The 16,021-nt window shown below is 38.7% G+C and overlaps 1 protein-coding gene across 5 annotated transcripts in view; it reads left to right on the top strand.

Annotated features, from left to right (window-relative positions):
* The first annotated feature begins 584 nt into the window (after positions 1 to 584).
* RAD18 (RAD18 E3 ubiquitin protein ligase) overlaps positions 585 to 16,021 on the top strand; it is a 107,472-nt gene continuing 92,035 nt past the window's right edge. For all 5 annotated transcript variants that reach the window (XR_004425487.1, XM_033133254.1, XM_033133256.1 and 2 more), the window contains exons 1-2: positions 585 to 717; positions 4,762 to 4,843. Coding sequence is in view for 4 of the 5 variants with exons in the window: in XM_033133254.1 (XP_032989145.1) it covers positions 667 to 717; positions 4,762 to 4,843 (133 nt within the window). In the remaining variant the exon portion in view is untranslated. The remainder of the gene's footprint in view (positions 718 to 4,761; positions 4,844 to 16,021) is intronic.

Below are 16,021 nucleotides of genomic sequence, written 5' to 3' on the forward strand. Positions count from 1 at the left end.
ATTTGGAAGGCTACACAAAGTTAAGGCAATAAAGAAAAGACTAACTTTATAATTTTAATTTGATAAATGAAAGCGCTCCCGTTTAAAAAGTCCAGAGGCTCTATAATCTGGTCAATGAACTGTGCGACTCAAGGAAACAACTCACTTTTTTGAGCCAAAGCTTCCTTTTGTGTAAACTGACAATGGTACTTCCTACCTCCCGGTACTGTGATGGGGTTAGATGAAATAATACTAGATACAAAAACCCTTTTCAAAGTCAGGGGTTCAGAGACAGATAATTACAGCAATCAGGGAGGGCAACACAAAGAAGGAGGCATTAGCCTAGACCTTGAAAGATCTGGCAAGATCTGGATTTGGTTTGTGTCCTGGCTGTCTTTCCCCAACATTCAACATCCATTTATTAGGGGTCTGGTACAAAACCTGATGTGGACTTTTTAACCATTTACTTCCTGCCGTGGAAGGCAAAGCAGAAGTCCGGCGCGTGCGCAGTACTAGAGCATCGTTGGCTGCGCTCCTCCCTCGTACTACAACTCCCGGCAGACTCCGCGCAGGTTTCGGGCGCGTCGCGGGCTGCTGTCGTAGCGTGGTAGCGCGGGGAATTTCGAGTGGGACTGGAGTGCGGGAGGCTAGTGGGTGGTGGACCCCCCATCCTCCTTAGGGGAGACCATGGACTCACTAGTCGAGCCTCGGTGGCCTCCAGGTCTGGCAGTCATGAAGGTGAGTGCTTCGGGGAGGTTGGGGGCGCCCGGGTGTCATCGGGAGGCCAGTCCCGCCTTGAGGATGAGAAAGGAAGAGGCGGGAGAGGCGAGCTGGGCCTGGGTAACCCGGTTCTGCTCTGCCACTTACCAGCCGCATGGCTCAGGGCCTTAGTTTCCTCCCCGAGAAGGGACGGGGACAGGCCTCGGTCCCTTAGGGTGAGCTGAAGTTGGCTGTCTTATGGAACCGGGTATCCTGCAGTTAAGTCACAACAACAATGACCTCGAGAAAAGCAGTTACTTTAAACAGTGAAAACGACAGTGACAGCCCTTTCTGAGGACTTACTACTACATGCCAAGCATTATGCCAACTCTTTCAGTACATTAGTTGAGAATTTCTGAAAGTGACCCCCGACCTGATTTTGGGTGAACCTTGCATCAAAAAACATTTATTTAATCACCTAGTGAAGCAGGTAATCTTCACATCCTATTGTTACCCTCTAATTACACCCTCTAATTACACCCTCTAATTACCCTCAAGAAGCCTAGTGCTGGTTTGCCCTAACTCCTTCCCAATGAGTCCTAACTCCTAACAGTTGTGCACGTCTCTCTTTTAAACAAAGGGACCAGGACTCAGGCGCAGCACCAGCCTTTCATTTCATTGAATTATTTCTCTTATATAACATTGATTTTTGTGGCTGCTTGGCATTTTGTGGCGGCAAGGCATTTTAGTTTCCATTTACAGTAGTGGTGAGCCCAGGATTCCTGCTGTATTTGGTCAAGAACAAATACACTTTGCTGTGCTAGTTAAGAGTCAATTGCTTGGTGTTTCTCCTTGCTCTGTGATCACTTTCATTTCAAGTTCTCATCCTGTTCTAAAGTTTCGTACACTTGGGGATTATGGCATGTGTCCCACTGATTTATAAGGCTGTCTCTGAGGATTAAGTGAAGAGACTTGGGGGAGGTTAACTAAGTTTGAGACTTTATTCTTCCGTCATCATCAGTGTTATCTACTGTTTTGGGGCCCTTGAGATACAGCCCCACGGTGAAAAGCTGACATTGGGAGGATCTAAGAAAGATGTGGTTTTGAGGTTGTGGTGGCCCTGGCACCGAGGTGAGCATAGATTTGAGTTCTGATGATCCTGGGTTAAATCTGGTCTCTGCCTCTTCCTTAGCTGTGATCTTGAGTCAGTTACTTAATCTCTGAGCATGAATTTCCTCAACTATAAACTGGAGACAAAAATAAACAGTTTATAGGGTTGGTTAAATGAATTGATGTGTGTGGCTAGGGATCCTGTCTGTCTTACTCACTGCGTAACACAGTGTGTGGCACATAGTGGGTGCTCAAAAATTATTTCCTAATTGATTAAAGGTATCTGGAAGGTAGTAAGCATTCAATTAACATATCTTATTAACACTTAGCGTGTGTTAACTGTTTAAACCCCCTTTTTATTTGTTGTGAGGATTGAATGGGATAAAGGAAGTGAGAGCTGTGTAACTTGTAAAGCTACCTGTCTGTAGACTTAAGCAGATTTTATATATTCCCACAACTTCCACTGCGTTCTCTGGAGGCAGGTTCCTTGTCTTTGGCTTTGATACCTCATCACAGCACCGAATTGAGGGTTCAGCACCAGAGAGTATTCAGTGATGGAGTTGATTGAGCCCGTATTAGAATCATGAAATACTAAGGTTGGGAAACCAGCCCCCCTCCAGTCTTTTAATCCCTTTTACATTGTATTTGCCAGTTTGTCATCTAGCTTTTGCTTGAAGTGTGCCAAGGACAAAGAATTAGCTGCTCCCAGAAGTAGCTCTGTTGGAAGTTCTTTCTTATATTGAATAGAAATCTGACTCCAAATCCATGGTTCCTAACAGGATCCATGAAAAGACTTTGGTATCTAGATTATTTATAAAATTTTTGTTTATATGTATGCTTTTCTAAGGAGAGAGTCCATAGTTTTCATCCATTTTTCAAAGGGATCTGTGACCCAAAAGCTTAAGAACCTTTGCTCTAATTATTGGCTTTTTACCCATTCCCTACTTCCCCGTTCCACTTTCTCTAAGTTAAAGAAATCTTGCGGCATCCACTTGACCACTCTCTATTTGGGGTTAGATGCATGTGACGTGTATGCTACTGTCTTGGAATGGCATGATGGGAAATTTGTGCGAGAGTGTTATAGCTCATCTGATGCGGTGACACCTTCCGCGCCACCTTTCGCGCGTCTTGCTCAGCAGATCTGTCAGAACCACTCCTCCCCCAGAAGAGGATGGTTATATAGAAGAAAGTACAATAGACTCGATGCCAGGGCTCTGGCTTCCAGTCCTGCCTTTGCTTTTAATTGATTTTCAACACAGCGCTTTAGCTTTTTGTGTCAGTGGTAACTTATATTCCAAAATAATGGAAGATTTTGGCATTTTAATGTTTATTTCCCTGGTTTAACCATAACAGAAATTTCTAGGTTTAACAGGTTATAAATGTCTGTGTATATAGTAGAAAAAAATTAAAATTCAGGGTAAGGTAAAGGAGTAAGTGAAAGTTACCCATCATCCTACCACCCAGAGATGACCACTGTTTAATATTTTCTCTAATTTTCCTTCAGTTTTTCTTCTGTGGACTCATGTGCACACATACCCAACAATGGATATATGCATTTAAAATTTGAGATTACTTTGGAGTCAACATCTTGGATTTGACCCAATCCCTTTTAGCTCTATAGTCTTCGTCTATAAAACTGGGATACAGATGCTATAGACGTCATAAGATTGTTCCAGAGATTAAACTACATCGTTCTGTTATTATCTGTGGTTGTAGATTTGTTCTCTCTTTTTAAAGTTTTCATTAAAATATGAACATTTTCTCATGGCGTTAATTATTCTTTGAAAGCATGTTCTTTTTTAATGGCTACATAATATTTCATCGTATGGACTATTAGTGACATTAGTCTTTTGTTTGTTTGTTTGTATTTTTAAAATTTAGATAGTACACTCACATGGTTCAGAAAGTAGATGAAAAGTAAGTGTCTCTCTCCCAACTTTTCTCTCATCCAGTTTCCTGATCCTTGTGACCGTTGTTTATTAACTTTCTTGTGTATCTTTTCAGAATTTATATATATATGATAAAAATAGAATACATTCGTACTCTCCCATCCCTTTTTAATAAAGGGTAGCATACCATATGTACTGTCTTTTTTCACTTATCTTGGCACTCTTTTTGTATCAGTGCACAAGAGAACTCCGTTTTTATTCTTCTCTTAAATATCTACTCGGTAGGTATTCTATTGAATGGAATAACATTTTATTTTAAATGATTTGAAAGATTTGGGGTTGTGAAAATAGATCCTTTTTTGTTCAGGTTGCATTTCAGATTGACACCCATCTGTCTGACTTTCCAGATTGTCCACTTCTTCACCTCCCTCTGCTGTCACCGGCCCTGGCCCTTGCCAGGGCTTCCTTATTTGTCTGCACGGTGTGGTACCATGCAGAAAGCTCTGGGCTGACTGCCAGTAGGGAGACAGGAAGGTTAGTCCTGGCCGGACTCATGCCCCATATGTGTACCTTCTCTGGATACAAGTTTCCTCATTTGTAAAGTAAGGGGTTTAACCAGATAATTTCTAATGTTTGGCTCTAATGTCCTCTGATTTGGTTCTTAACCTGTGTGGTGACTGGTTAAGTCACCTTATACTGGTACCTTTCACTCAGCAGTGACTGTCGACCAGGGGATGGTCTGACGAGGAGGTGGCTTAGAGTAAGAGCTGGAAACATGGGAAGTAGAGCAGGAACAGAGTAGCCCTTTTATAGACGGTTGGCAGTATTGCATAGGAATCTGTACAGTGTCAGTTTTATGTGTCTACAGTGTTTTGGGGAACCTGAGATTTGAATGTGAAAGAGTCATATGGAGGAGGTTTTTCTCTATTTGTCAGGATCCCCTGCGGTTCATGTTTGGTTTTGAGTGTATATTTGACAAAGAAGTATTATTATATTATTTTTTTAGGGGATGGAGAAAGAGTTCTGTTGCAGATGTTCATCTTGGTGTCTTACTGACATGTAAATATGTGTATTTGCATTTCAGACGGTAGATGATTTGTTGCGGTGTGGAATTTGCTTTGAATATTTCAACATTGCAATGATGATTCCTCAGTGTTCACATAACTGTAAGTATGTTCTTAGATAAGGTAGTGTTAATTTGACACCAAAGGTAAGTACACATTTATTTCTCACCTTTAGCTCCTCTATCTTGAAGTTTTCAAAAAGGTCTTTTCCACCACCTTCCTCTTGAATATTAAAGTTTTTACAAGGCTTCCTATATTTCCTATCACCTCCCTCTTGGATATTTTTATGCCTTTTATAACATTTACGGCAATAAAGATTTTGGTCACAATACATGGTTCTTTATTTGCCAAGCACTTTTAGATGTTAAATTTCAGAATTTTTGTTTTTAGCAGGTTAACAGATGGGAGGTTCAACAAAGTAGTCCTTTGTATAGAGTTTCAAAATTTAAAAATCCCAATGGGAGAATTCTACCACTGACGAGTATTATAGACAATTTTATCATTTAACTTGCTGTGTCATGCTGAAAATACTTTTATATTGAAATTTGCTTGTACTTCTCTTTATGAGTCTAGTATGTAAGTACTGTTTATACTTGAGATATTTAACACAGAAGAGTGAGCCTGTCATTGTTCAGGAGCTGGCTATCTAGTTTATGGATTATCTAGGTTCATGACCTTTCTGTCCTCTACTTTCAAGTTGATTTGTCTTAGAAAGTTTAAAAAAAAGAAAACCCAACAAGTCTGGCTTAAAAAATGATTTTAGTGGATAGTAAGTAGCTTTGGTGAAAAAGTTTCTGTAGAGAAGAGATAATAAGAGGATCGTGGTGGTAGCAACATGGGCGTTAGAGATATACGTAGGCTTGACTCTTGACTCCCCACTTACTAGTTAGATGAGTTTGCAAATGCCCAACATTTCTTCAAATATGAAAATCTGGCGAGTAAGTTCTACCTTAGAAGGTAGTTGTGAGAATTAAATGTGCAGAGCCTGGCACGTTGTAGGCCCGTAATAAATGTAGTTTCCTTTCTAGGCCAGATTAACATGAATAGCCAAGGTAAGTTTTGGGGATTGTTTCTAAATATGTGTTAAAAGCATCTTTATTTAGATATAATTTACATATAATAAAATACATCCATTTTAAGTGCACAATAAAATGTACTAGTGTCAGTGAGTTTTGACAAATGTATATACCATGTAACCACTACTGTTAAGATATTGAACATTTCTATCACCTGATAGAATTCTCCCCATTTCAGTCAGTATGGCTGCAGACAATCATATGTGGGTCTGTTTCTGGACTCTTTTCTGTTCCTTTGATCTATATGTGTATCCTTGTGCCAATACTACGCTGTCTTAATTTCTGTAGGTTTGTAGTAAGTGTTGAAATCAGGCATTGTAAGTACTCCAACTTTGTTTTTCTTTATCAAAACTATTTTGGTTCTTATAGAATCTTTGCATTTTATATGCATTTCCATATAAATTTTAAAGTCAGATTGTCAGTGTTTACAATTTTAAAGTCAGATTGTCAGTGGGATGTGCATTGGAATTGCACTGAATCTAGAACTCAATGGTGTTGAGTCTTCAATATAGGAGCATGGTATAGTCTTCCATTTTTTAGGTTATCTTTAATTTCTCTCTACAACGTTGTTTCATTTTCAGTGCACAGGCCTTGCAGATAGAAACACACAATTTTTTATATTGACATTTTATCTTGTGATCTTGCTAAATTCACTTTTAATTTCAGCATCATTATTGTTGCTTCCTTAGGAATTTTCATGTATCCAATCATGTCATCTGTGAATAAAGACAGTTTTACTTTTTCCTTTCTAATCAGTATGCCTAATATATATTTTTCTTGTTGTTACGCAGGCTAGTACCCCTAAAACAATGTTTAATAGAAGTTGTGTGGGTGGACATCCTTTCCTTATTCCCAATTTTATGGGGAAAGCATTTACTATTTATGATGTTAGTTATAAGTTTTATGTCATTCATACATTTTCATAAATTTATCAGGTTGAGGCATTTCATCCATACTCTTAATTAGCTGACAGTTTTTTTTTTAATGAGTGGGTGTTGAATTTTGTCAAGTTTTCTGCATCTGTGGAGATGCTCATATGATTTACTTCCTTTATTGCATAATATGATTAATTATATTGATTGATATTTTTTTTAACACTAATCGATTTTTGCATGGTTAACCTTGAATTTGTTTCAAGAGATTGGTCCATTTACTCTAAGCTGCTGGCATAGAGTTTTTTTAATACTTTTTTCTGTTGTCCTTTTCAAGTCTGGAGGATCTGTAGTGATGTCCCCTTTTATTCCATATGCTAGAAATGTGTTTTCTTTTTTCCTTGACTGATCTAGTTAGAGGTTTGTCAATTTTATTGTTCTTTTCAAAGAACCAGCTTTTGGTTCATTGTTTTCCATAGTTTGTCTTTTTTCTAATTCATTGATTGATACTCTTTTATCTTTACTATTTCCTCGCTTTTACTTATTTAATTTGCTCTTATATTTCTAGCTTCTTAAGGTAGAAGCTCAGATCATTGATATTAGACCTTCTTTTCTAATATAACATTTAAAGCTGTAAATTTCCCTCTAAGCCCTGCTTTAGCTGCATCCCACACATTTTGGTATGTTTTCATTTTTATATAGTTTATATATTTCAGTTTGAAATACATTCTAATGTCCTTTGATTCCTTCTTTGATCCATGAGTTATTCAGAAGTCTGCTTCAAATATTTGGGAGTTTTCCTGATATCTCTCTCCTATTACTAATGTCTGATTTAATTATATTCTACTCAAAGAACATAATGTTTTACTGCAATTCTTTAAACATTTTTTTAAATAAAGAAATTGAATGTTTTATTATTAAACTTTGTTCTCCTGCAAGGCTGTTGCTTCACTGTATAAAAATAGCACCAGCAAACACAGTATATTGCAAAATTCAGACAGAATTGTTCACCATCTGACACTGTTTTAACAACTAACAAAAGCTTTTCTCCACTGGCAGTTATTTCCAATGTAAAGATCATTAAGTATTCTGACCCAAATCCAGAGACGGGTGTAAGCAAGTTATAATATTATATAGGGCTTAAGGTATATTATTGTTGAGTTATATAATTTTTATAACTACATTTTACCTCAAATAATTTCAGGAATTCTGAACATTATAACTGTAGCCTAGCCTAAAAATGTCATAGGGTGTTGTGAAGAAGATGTATATTGTGTTTATTTGCAATCGTTAGAAAGTTAAGGGGTATTTTCTTCCAGAAACATTGTTGTAGTTTCTTTTCCATTGGTGTTACTAAAGGTTGCTATTTTAAATCTCCTATCCACCACTAATTTAAAACAACTATGCTAGATTAAGTTGTTTCACACTGCTTTATTCAGGGAGTTCCATTCTGACTCCTCAATAGACTTTATGTACTTCTCTAGGCTTCTTCATTCATCAGCCCCTCTAGTTCTGAGGGATTGCTCAGCGCCATCTTGATCAGCCAACCATCTTCATAACAAGATTTGTTGACAAGTCCTGGGTTTTCTGCAAGAGCTTCATTAATTTCAGTTACTTCTCCTGATAGAGGAGACTAGAGTTCACTAGCAGCTTCCACACTTTCCAAAGCACCAAGCTCATCCAAGAGCAGGTTGAGGCCGGCGTGCAGCGTCAGACGTCGCCCACCCTCAGGCCCCAGGGTCGTGGCGCGCAGGGCACGACGGGCGCGCGGAGGCCGCCGCCCGCACGTTCCGTGCCGATCACAGCGCCATGTTCGCTGGCATGCAGAGGGCGTGGTGCACCTCCTCCGCCACCTCGCAGACCAGGTCCAACATTTTCTAGTTTAAAAAGTGAGACTAGTTTATGACACCACTTACGGTATCGTGGTTAATGTTTCATGTATACTTGAAAAGAATGTCTGTTCTGCTGTAGTTTGGTAGAGTGTTCTGTAAATGTCAATTAGGTTAAGTTGGTTGATAGTGCTCTTTAAGGCTTTTATATCTCTATTGGCTCTCAATACTGAGAGAGGAGTATTGAAATCTCCAACTATAATAGTGAGTTTGTTTTTTATTTTACTTCTGTCAGTTTTTGCTTTCTGTATTTTGAAGTGGTTTTATTAGGTGCATGTTTATTTATTATTATTTTGTCTACTTGATGAATTTACTGCTTTTGTTTCCATGAAACGACCTCTTTATCCCTGTCAAATATTCCTTGTTCTGAAGTCTACCTTTTTTCCGATATTAGTAGAACCACTCCCACTTCTTTAAGATTAGTGTTTGTATGATTTATCTTTTTCCATCTTTTGCTCCTCACCTATGTGAGTCTTTATATTTAAATTGAGCTTTTTATCGACAACATATATTTGTGTCTTGCTCTTTAATCCAGTTTGACAATGTCTGTTTTTACTTGGAATATTTAGACCTGCACTGTTTCATACAGTAGCTGCTAGCCACATGCACCTATTTACATTTTAATTAAAATTAATTAAAGTTAAATAATATCAAAACTACTTTCTCAGTTGCTACCTCTCACAGATATTACAAACTGGCTTCATTTAAGGAAAGACCTTAACTAGTCAGCCCAGCTAGAGATTTTGGGGGCCTCTTAAACCTTTTCTGTGGCTGTGTCTTCTCTGGACTTAAGAGTGTAAATTCCCAATGAGATGTTTTACTGGTTTCTTTTTTCATTTAGTTTGTAATCTCTTGCTTCCTCTTGTACTTGTGGTACTGCAGGACCTCTGGAACTGTAGTAAGCTACCCAGCTCTTTTATGTTCCTGGTGACCCCCCCGGGCATCTAGAGTATGTCAGGTCCTATTAGCACTTCAAGTCAGGCAAAACAGAAGCCAGTCCCTCAGGGAACCCCTTGCAAAGCAGACATACTGGATGCATGCTTTCCTCTTCTATTGCCCCCTGAAAGGAGAAGCCACTGAGCTGTATTGGCCTCTGTCTTTTATACTGTGGGTTTTCTGGAGCCTCAGCAAGCTGCCCAACCCTTTTTTGTTCTCAGCAGTCTCCAGGCATCTAGATAGAGTATACGGGTTCTCATGAGCACTCTAAGTTGAGTGAGAGAGAAACCAGCTCCTTTGGCAGCCTTTCCCCCCAAATAAAAGCTGGAACATTGGGCACATAGTCTTTCCCAGAAAGAAGCTGAGAGATGGGAGTTTCTCCTGCTTCCTCTGTGCCAAGCTGGACGAGGGCTTCTGGTGAATGAGTGTGTACTAGTCCACACGATCGCCTTTGTTCTTAGTGACTTCCAACTTGGGGCTCTCTCTTGTCACTGTTTAGATTCAGGCAAGACAGAAACTAGTCCCTTGGGCAGCCCCTCCAAAGCTCTGAATGTTTCACATGTTTGTCTTTACGTTCCCTCCTCAGGGAGAAGCTGGGAGTTGTGAGTTTTTTCAGATCACGTGGTGCAGAACCAGGTAGAGGAGCCCTGGCAAGTGAATGCCACAGATTTCCTACCAGCTTCATTATTTTGTGCTTGCTTGGAGTGCAGGAGCATCTTAACTGGTATCTGGATTTCTCACAAAGGGAGTTGGTTCTTGTATTGTTGAGTTGGAGTCTGCATGGGGAAAAGAGGGCCTGGCTTTCAGTTCTGCCATCTTGCTGTGATGTCATCCTCTCTCTATGGCTAATCTACTCATACCAACGTATGACATAGACAATGTATGGTGTCTACTGAATGCCCGTACATTCATTGAGATCTTTCCAAACTGGCTGGTAGCCTTTTCAGTTATTGTTCTTTCCCTGGAAACTGTTCTTTGTCTGGCCTCATGGATTCTCACCCTGTGTATGTGCAGATATGTGTTCAATCATAGAGTCAAGTAGATCCTGGAGGTCTTTCTATATGTAGCCTCATTCTTTCTGGTATTCTGCCCTACAAATTCTAGCTACCTGGATTATCTTTGTTTCTTCACCTAGCAAGACTGATTTGACTCGCCTCACCTCATTATGGTCAAGAAATTGCCTCAGGCAGAATGCTTGGGCTGTGGTAGAATTCTTGTTATTTCTGCCATTGTCCCAAGTCTGAAAATAGTTGTTTCATCGGTTCTCCCCAGTTTAAGTTGTTTATGGAAGGAGGGTAATTTTGGACCCTGTTATTTTCTCATGGACAGTGATGAAAGTCCCTTATATAGATTTAATTATGTCATTTTAAGGAAGAATGACTATATTTTATGAATTCAATGAACTCTACTTAGCTGAAAAATTAGCCGTCACTTCCATTCCTTTTTTTTTTTTTTTTGCTGCTTTGTCACTGATGTCATTCCTTAAGAGGAAATCGGTGGAGGGTACTTTCAGTAATGATTTATTTTTATGAGCACTTATTTTTTTATATTGTACCTCTCATGATTTGGTGGGCCTTTTCTACTATACAGCAGTTGTCACAGTCACAAGTTTGCTCAAGACTAAATGTTGCTCTGGGTCTGTAGTATTGTTTCAGTGACACAAAAGCCCCCAAAGCTTAGTAGGAGCTAGATCTAGCTATCATGTTGCTCTCATCCTGGATGGACTAGATTTGCTGATTCAGAATCTTAGCCACTTATTGCTTCTTCTTAAACATTTCAGGATTTATCATTTTAAATCACTTTATACGGTTTTACTCTTTAGTTTTTTGGATATGGGTAACGAATGTTACTTTTGCAGTTATGCTGTTAACTAAGATTTGAGGGAGGTGCACTGGCATAATGCAGGTCAATTAAATTGGTCTAAATACTGTATTTCCCTGAAAATAAGACCTAGCTGGACCATCAGCTTTCATGCGTCCTTTGGAGCAAAAATTAATATAAGACCCGCTCCAAAAGACTCATTAGAGCTGATGGTCCGGCTGGGTCTTATTTTCGGGGAAACACGGTACATTCTACTAACAAGTACTTTTGTGGGGAGAGGGAATGGACTTACTACAATCCATAAAACACCATTAAGTGAGAAATATTCTCACTAATAGACTGATATGCTCAAGTGCCAATTTTCTGTGCACTTGCAGTTTTTCTGGCTATAATGGAAGCCATTCTCAAAATATTTAGTCCTGAATGAAATCATTGGCTTGTAGATATGTTAAAATATCCCTGTTTTAAAAAGGGGCCAGCAATAATTGTTCTTTTCCATTTTTAATTTTGACTCACAAAATTAATTGAGGCTTGTGTTGTAATAAAAAGTAAGTTAATTTTATTTTTTAAAAAGGTCTTACTGACCTTTGCTAAATTAAGAGGCAATGTAAGATTCTTTTAGGCACATAATGTGTTGTTCTTTTATATTCTTATGAGGCGGCACTTTGAAACAACACAGGGAAGAGAGAGACTAATACATACAGCAAGGACGTACAGAACTGCACTTACGGAAATGTTGGAGTGCAGGTTGTTCGTTGGAGGGATGTTATTCTCTTATCAGCTGACTGGTCACTAACACTAGAACTGGAGGCAGAGGGCAGCCTTCTCAGTTATCCAGGACCTCCTCCTGTTCCTTTCATACTGGGAACTGGTTTTTCTGCTTTTAACCAGACACTTCAGAATTATTTTTGATCTGGTTCATTTTCTCATAAAATCCTTAAGATCACACAGAAACGAATGGTTTAAGGTTTAGAAATTTGCTTTTACTGTTAGGATGTTAGGCTCTTTTCAGTATTTGAAAGCCAGACGGTGGCTGTATCCTGTTTGAGATTAGAAATGCCTCCTCCCCGTAGGCTCAGATGTTTCTGTGAGGCTATGTTTTATGTCATTGTTTTATTCTACCCTCCCCACACTGCTCATCGTTGGACTCTTGGGAGGAAGAACAAATTTTACAGGCGATTTAAATAAAGCAACCTAGGAATACATGGATTCAAAACTCTTCAACTGCTCTACCTTGAATGGAATATCTTAGTTGCTCACTAGAGAATAAATTATGTTGGTCTGCAGTTCAGTACATATTTGGTAGTAGACTCGTAGACTCTGAAATTAAGCCAAGGGCTTGATATACTTTGGACTAGTGTCTAGATCTCCATATTTCAAAACAAAACACACACAAGATTATACAGAAGAGGAAATAGTAGCTTCATTACACATACTCTGGTACCTGTGATGTTATTAATTATTACTTATTTAACTACATATAACAAATATATTTTGTAAAACATAAATATTTAACGTAATGAGAATTATGTTAAGAGCATGGGCCCTGGTACATGTCTTTGCCACCTGTCAGCTCTGTGGTCTTGGACAAGTTGGCTAAAGTCTGTGCTGCATTTACCTTTTTGTTAAAGGGACTAATATTCGTACCAACCTCAGGGTTGCTGAAAGAATCAAAAGAGTTAATACATGTAATATGCTTAAACAGAGCACACAGTGAGTACACAGTGTTATGTTAAACCATAAGAAATTGCCAATATTTGTCCCTTTTTGATTTCCCAACAATGATTTTCATATGGTTTAACCTAAAAGCAAAAACATATTAATTAAAAAAATAATTGTTGTTCAGTCAGAATCCCATATTATGGGTGTGATTTATTGACTAAAATCCAGTAAATCAGTATGACTTTGGTTAGGGCCTAGGAAACTAAAATCAACAATAATCTCCCCAGGTGACTGAGATGAACAACCAGGTTTGGGAATTCTTGACTTAACACTATTGCACAGGAAACTTAATAGTGTGAAGTGAATAATATTGATAGTCAGGAGCATGAGTCTGGAGAGGGATTTTGCCTCAGAACAAATCATACTCCATATCTCATCTATATCTGATTTAGGTGATATATAGATGAGGCTTTAAACTTTAGACTTTGAGTTGATACTGGAATGAGTTAAGACTTTTGGGCCCGGTGAGATGGGATGAATGCATTTTACACATGAGAATGACAAATTTTTGAGGGCAAGTGGTGGAATACTGTGGACTGAATTGTGTTGTTTCTTGCCCCCCGTCCCCAGCCCCCCAGATTCATATGTTGAAGCCCTAATCCCCAAAGTGATGTATTTAGAGATGGGGCCTTTGGGAGGTAATTAGATTTAGACAAGTTCATGAGGATGGGGCCCTCGTGATGGAATCAGTGGCCTTATAAAGAGACCAGAGCGTGTGTTCTCTCCTCCTGCCATGTGAGGATACAGTGAGTAGCCTGCCATCTACAAGCCAGGAAGAGAGTTCTCACCAGAAATTTCCTATACTGGCACCATGATCTCGGATTTCTATCTTCTAGAACTGTGAGAAAATAAAATTCTGTTATTTAAGAACCAATCTATGGTATTTTATTAAGGCAGCCTGAGGTGACTAAGACACCTACATAATTCCTCCCTTCAAGTTCTTTGAATCATTGCTGTTATTCATTTCACTTATACATAAGCATATATGTGTATATATAAGCATAAATAATGTCATACTTCTTTGTTATTTATAGCAATATATAATTGCTATTATATTAACAATTATAATAGCAAATAATTGTTGCTATTATTTTGAACAAACTGTTACGTGTTAGATCAATTAAGGAAAATAAAAGCTTTTATTTTACCTTACTCCTTCTTCAGTGCTCTTCCTTTCTTTATCTAAATCAAGTTTCTGACCTATATCATTTTCCTTCTCTCAGAAGAATTTGTTGACATTTCTTGCAAAGCAGGCCTACTGGAATCAAATTCCTTCAATTTTTATGTGTCTGAGAAAGTCTTTTTCTTTCACTTTTGCAGGATACTTTCTCAGGATATAGAATTCTAGGCTGGTATTTTTTACTGTCAGTATTTTTTCCTCTCAATTTTTTCCTTTAAATATTTCACTTCACTGTTTCCTTGCTTGCATGATTTCTGAGAAGTTGATGTAATTCTTACCTTTGCTCCTTCATAGTTAATTTTCCTTTGGCTTCTTTCAAGATGATTTTCTTCATGTTTGGTGTTCTGCAGTTTGAATATGTTATACTAAGCCATAGGCATTTTTTGTATTTAGCCTGTTTGGTATTCTTTGGGCTTTCTGGATCTGTGGTTTGTTGTCTGACATTAATTTTGGAGACATTCTGTCATTATCTATTTACATATTTTTTCTGTTTCTTTCTTTCTTTTGGTATTGCCATTATGTGTATATTACACCTTTCGTAATTGTCCCACAATTCCTGGACACTCTGTTCTTTTTTTGCCTTTTTTTGCTGCTTTTCAGTTTGGAAATTTCTATTGCGATATCCTCAAGTACAGAGATTTTTTCCCCCCAGCTGTGTCCAGTGTACTCATGATCCCATCAAAGACAATTTCATTTGTGTTACAGCAGCTTTGATCTCTAGCATTTCTTTTTGAGTCTCTCTTAAGATTTCCATCTCTCTGCTTACATTACCCATTTGTTCTTGCATTGTAGTCTACTTTGTCCATTAGAACCTTTAGCATATTAATCATACTTGTTTTAAATTCCTGGTCTGATAGATAATTCCAGTATCCCTGCCATATTTGACTTTGATTCTGATGCTTGCAGTTTCTTCAAACTGTGTGGGGTTTTTTCTTGCCTTTTGGTATGCCTTATAATTTTTTCCTCATAGCAGGGTATGGCGTACTATGTGAAAGGAACTGCAGTAAATAGTCCTTTAGTGATGTGGTGAGTGTGGGGGGAAGGTAAGTGTTCTATATATAGTCCTACGATTAGGTCTCAACCTTTTGGTGAGTCTGTGCCCTTGCACTGTGTACTTCACAAGTGCTTCTCAGGCCCGCCTTAGGTTGGACAGGATGGCTAGAAGTAGTTGGTGTTGGTGATTTCCCTTCCCTCAGGTCAGCTGGGCTCTGATAAAATCCCAATAGAATAGGCTCTGGTAAAATAGTTTCTCTTGAGGGCAGGCCTTGTTAAGAAGAACAGAGTGCTCTGGATGTATCTCAAAATGATTACTTTTCCCCTCAGAAGGACTAGGGGATTTTTCTATGATAGTCACTTTAAGAAATGGGTAGAATCCTTGGAGTTAACACTTACGTAAGCGTGCGTGCCCCGCCATCCCCCGCCAATGTCTGGGTCACCCTGGAGTTTCTAACTCTCAGACTTGTCCACACTGAGTCTCCAGCAATTTGTCAATTACAGTCCAGGTTTTCCTACCTCATCTCTGGATCCAGCAGAGATTTCTTCTTTGGTTTCCATGGAAGTTTCTGCTCATGGTTTCTACTCTGGTAAATTGTGGTTCTCTGTACCCAGCCTGTGTGTCTCTCCAATTTTGGGGGCAGCAGTTTGCCCTTTGACCTCACTTCTCTGATGCATCTAAGAAGAGTTGTTGATTTTTCAGTCTGTGGTTAACATGATGACTTCCAAGCTCCTTACATGCCAAACTGGAAAGCGGAAGTCCCCCTTTAATCATCTTTGCTTCCCAAAGA

Source organism: Rhinolophus ferrumequinum, chromosome 17 (genome assembly GCF_004115265.2).
Source record: "Rhinolophus ferrumequinum isolate MPI-CBG mRhiFer1 chromosome 17, mRhiFer1_v1.p, whole genome shotgun sequence".
In the NCBI taxonomy this organism is placed as follows: Eukaryota; Metazoa; Chordata; class Mammalia; order Chiroptera; family Rhinolophidae; genus Rhinolophus; species Rhinolophus ferrumequinum.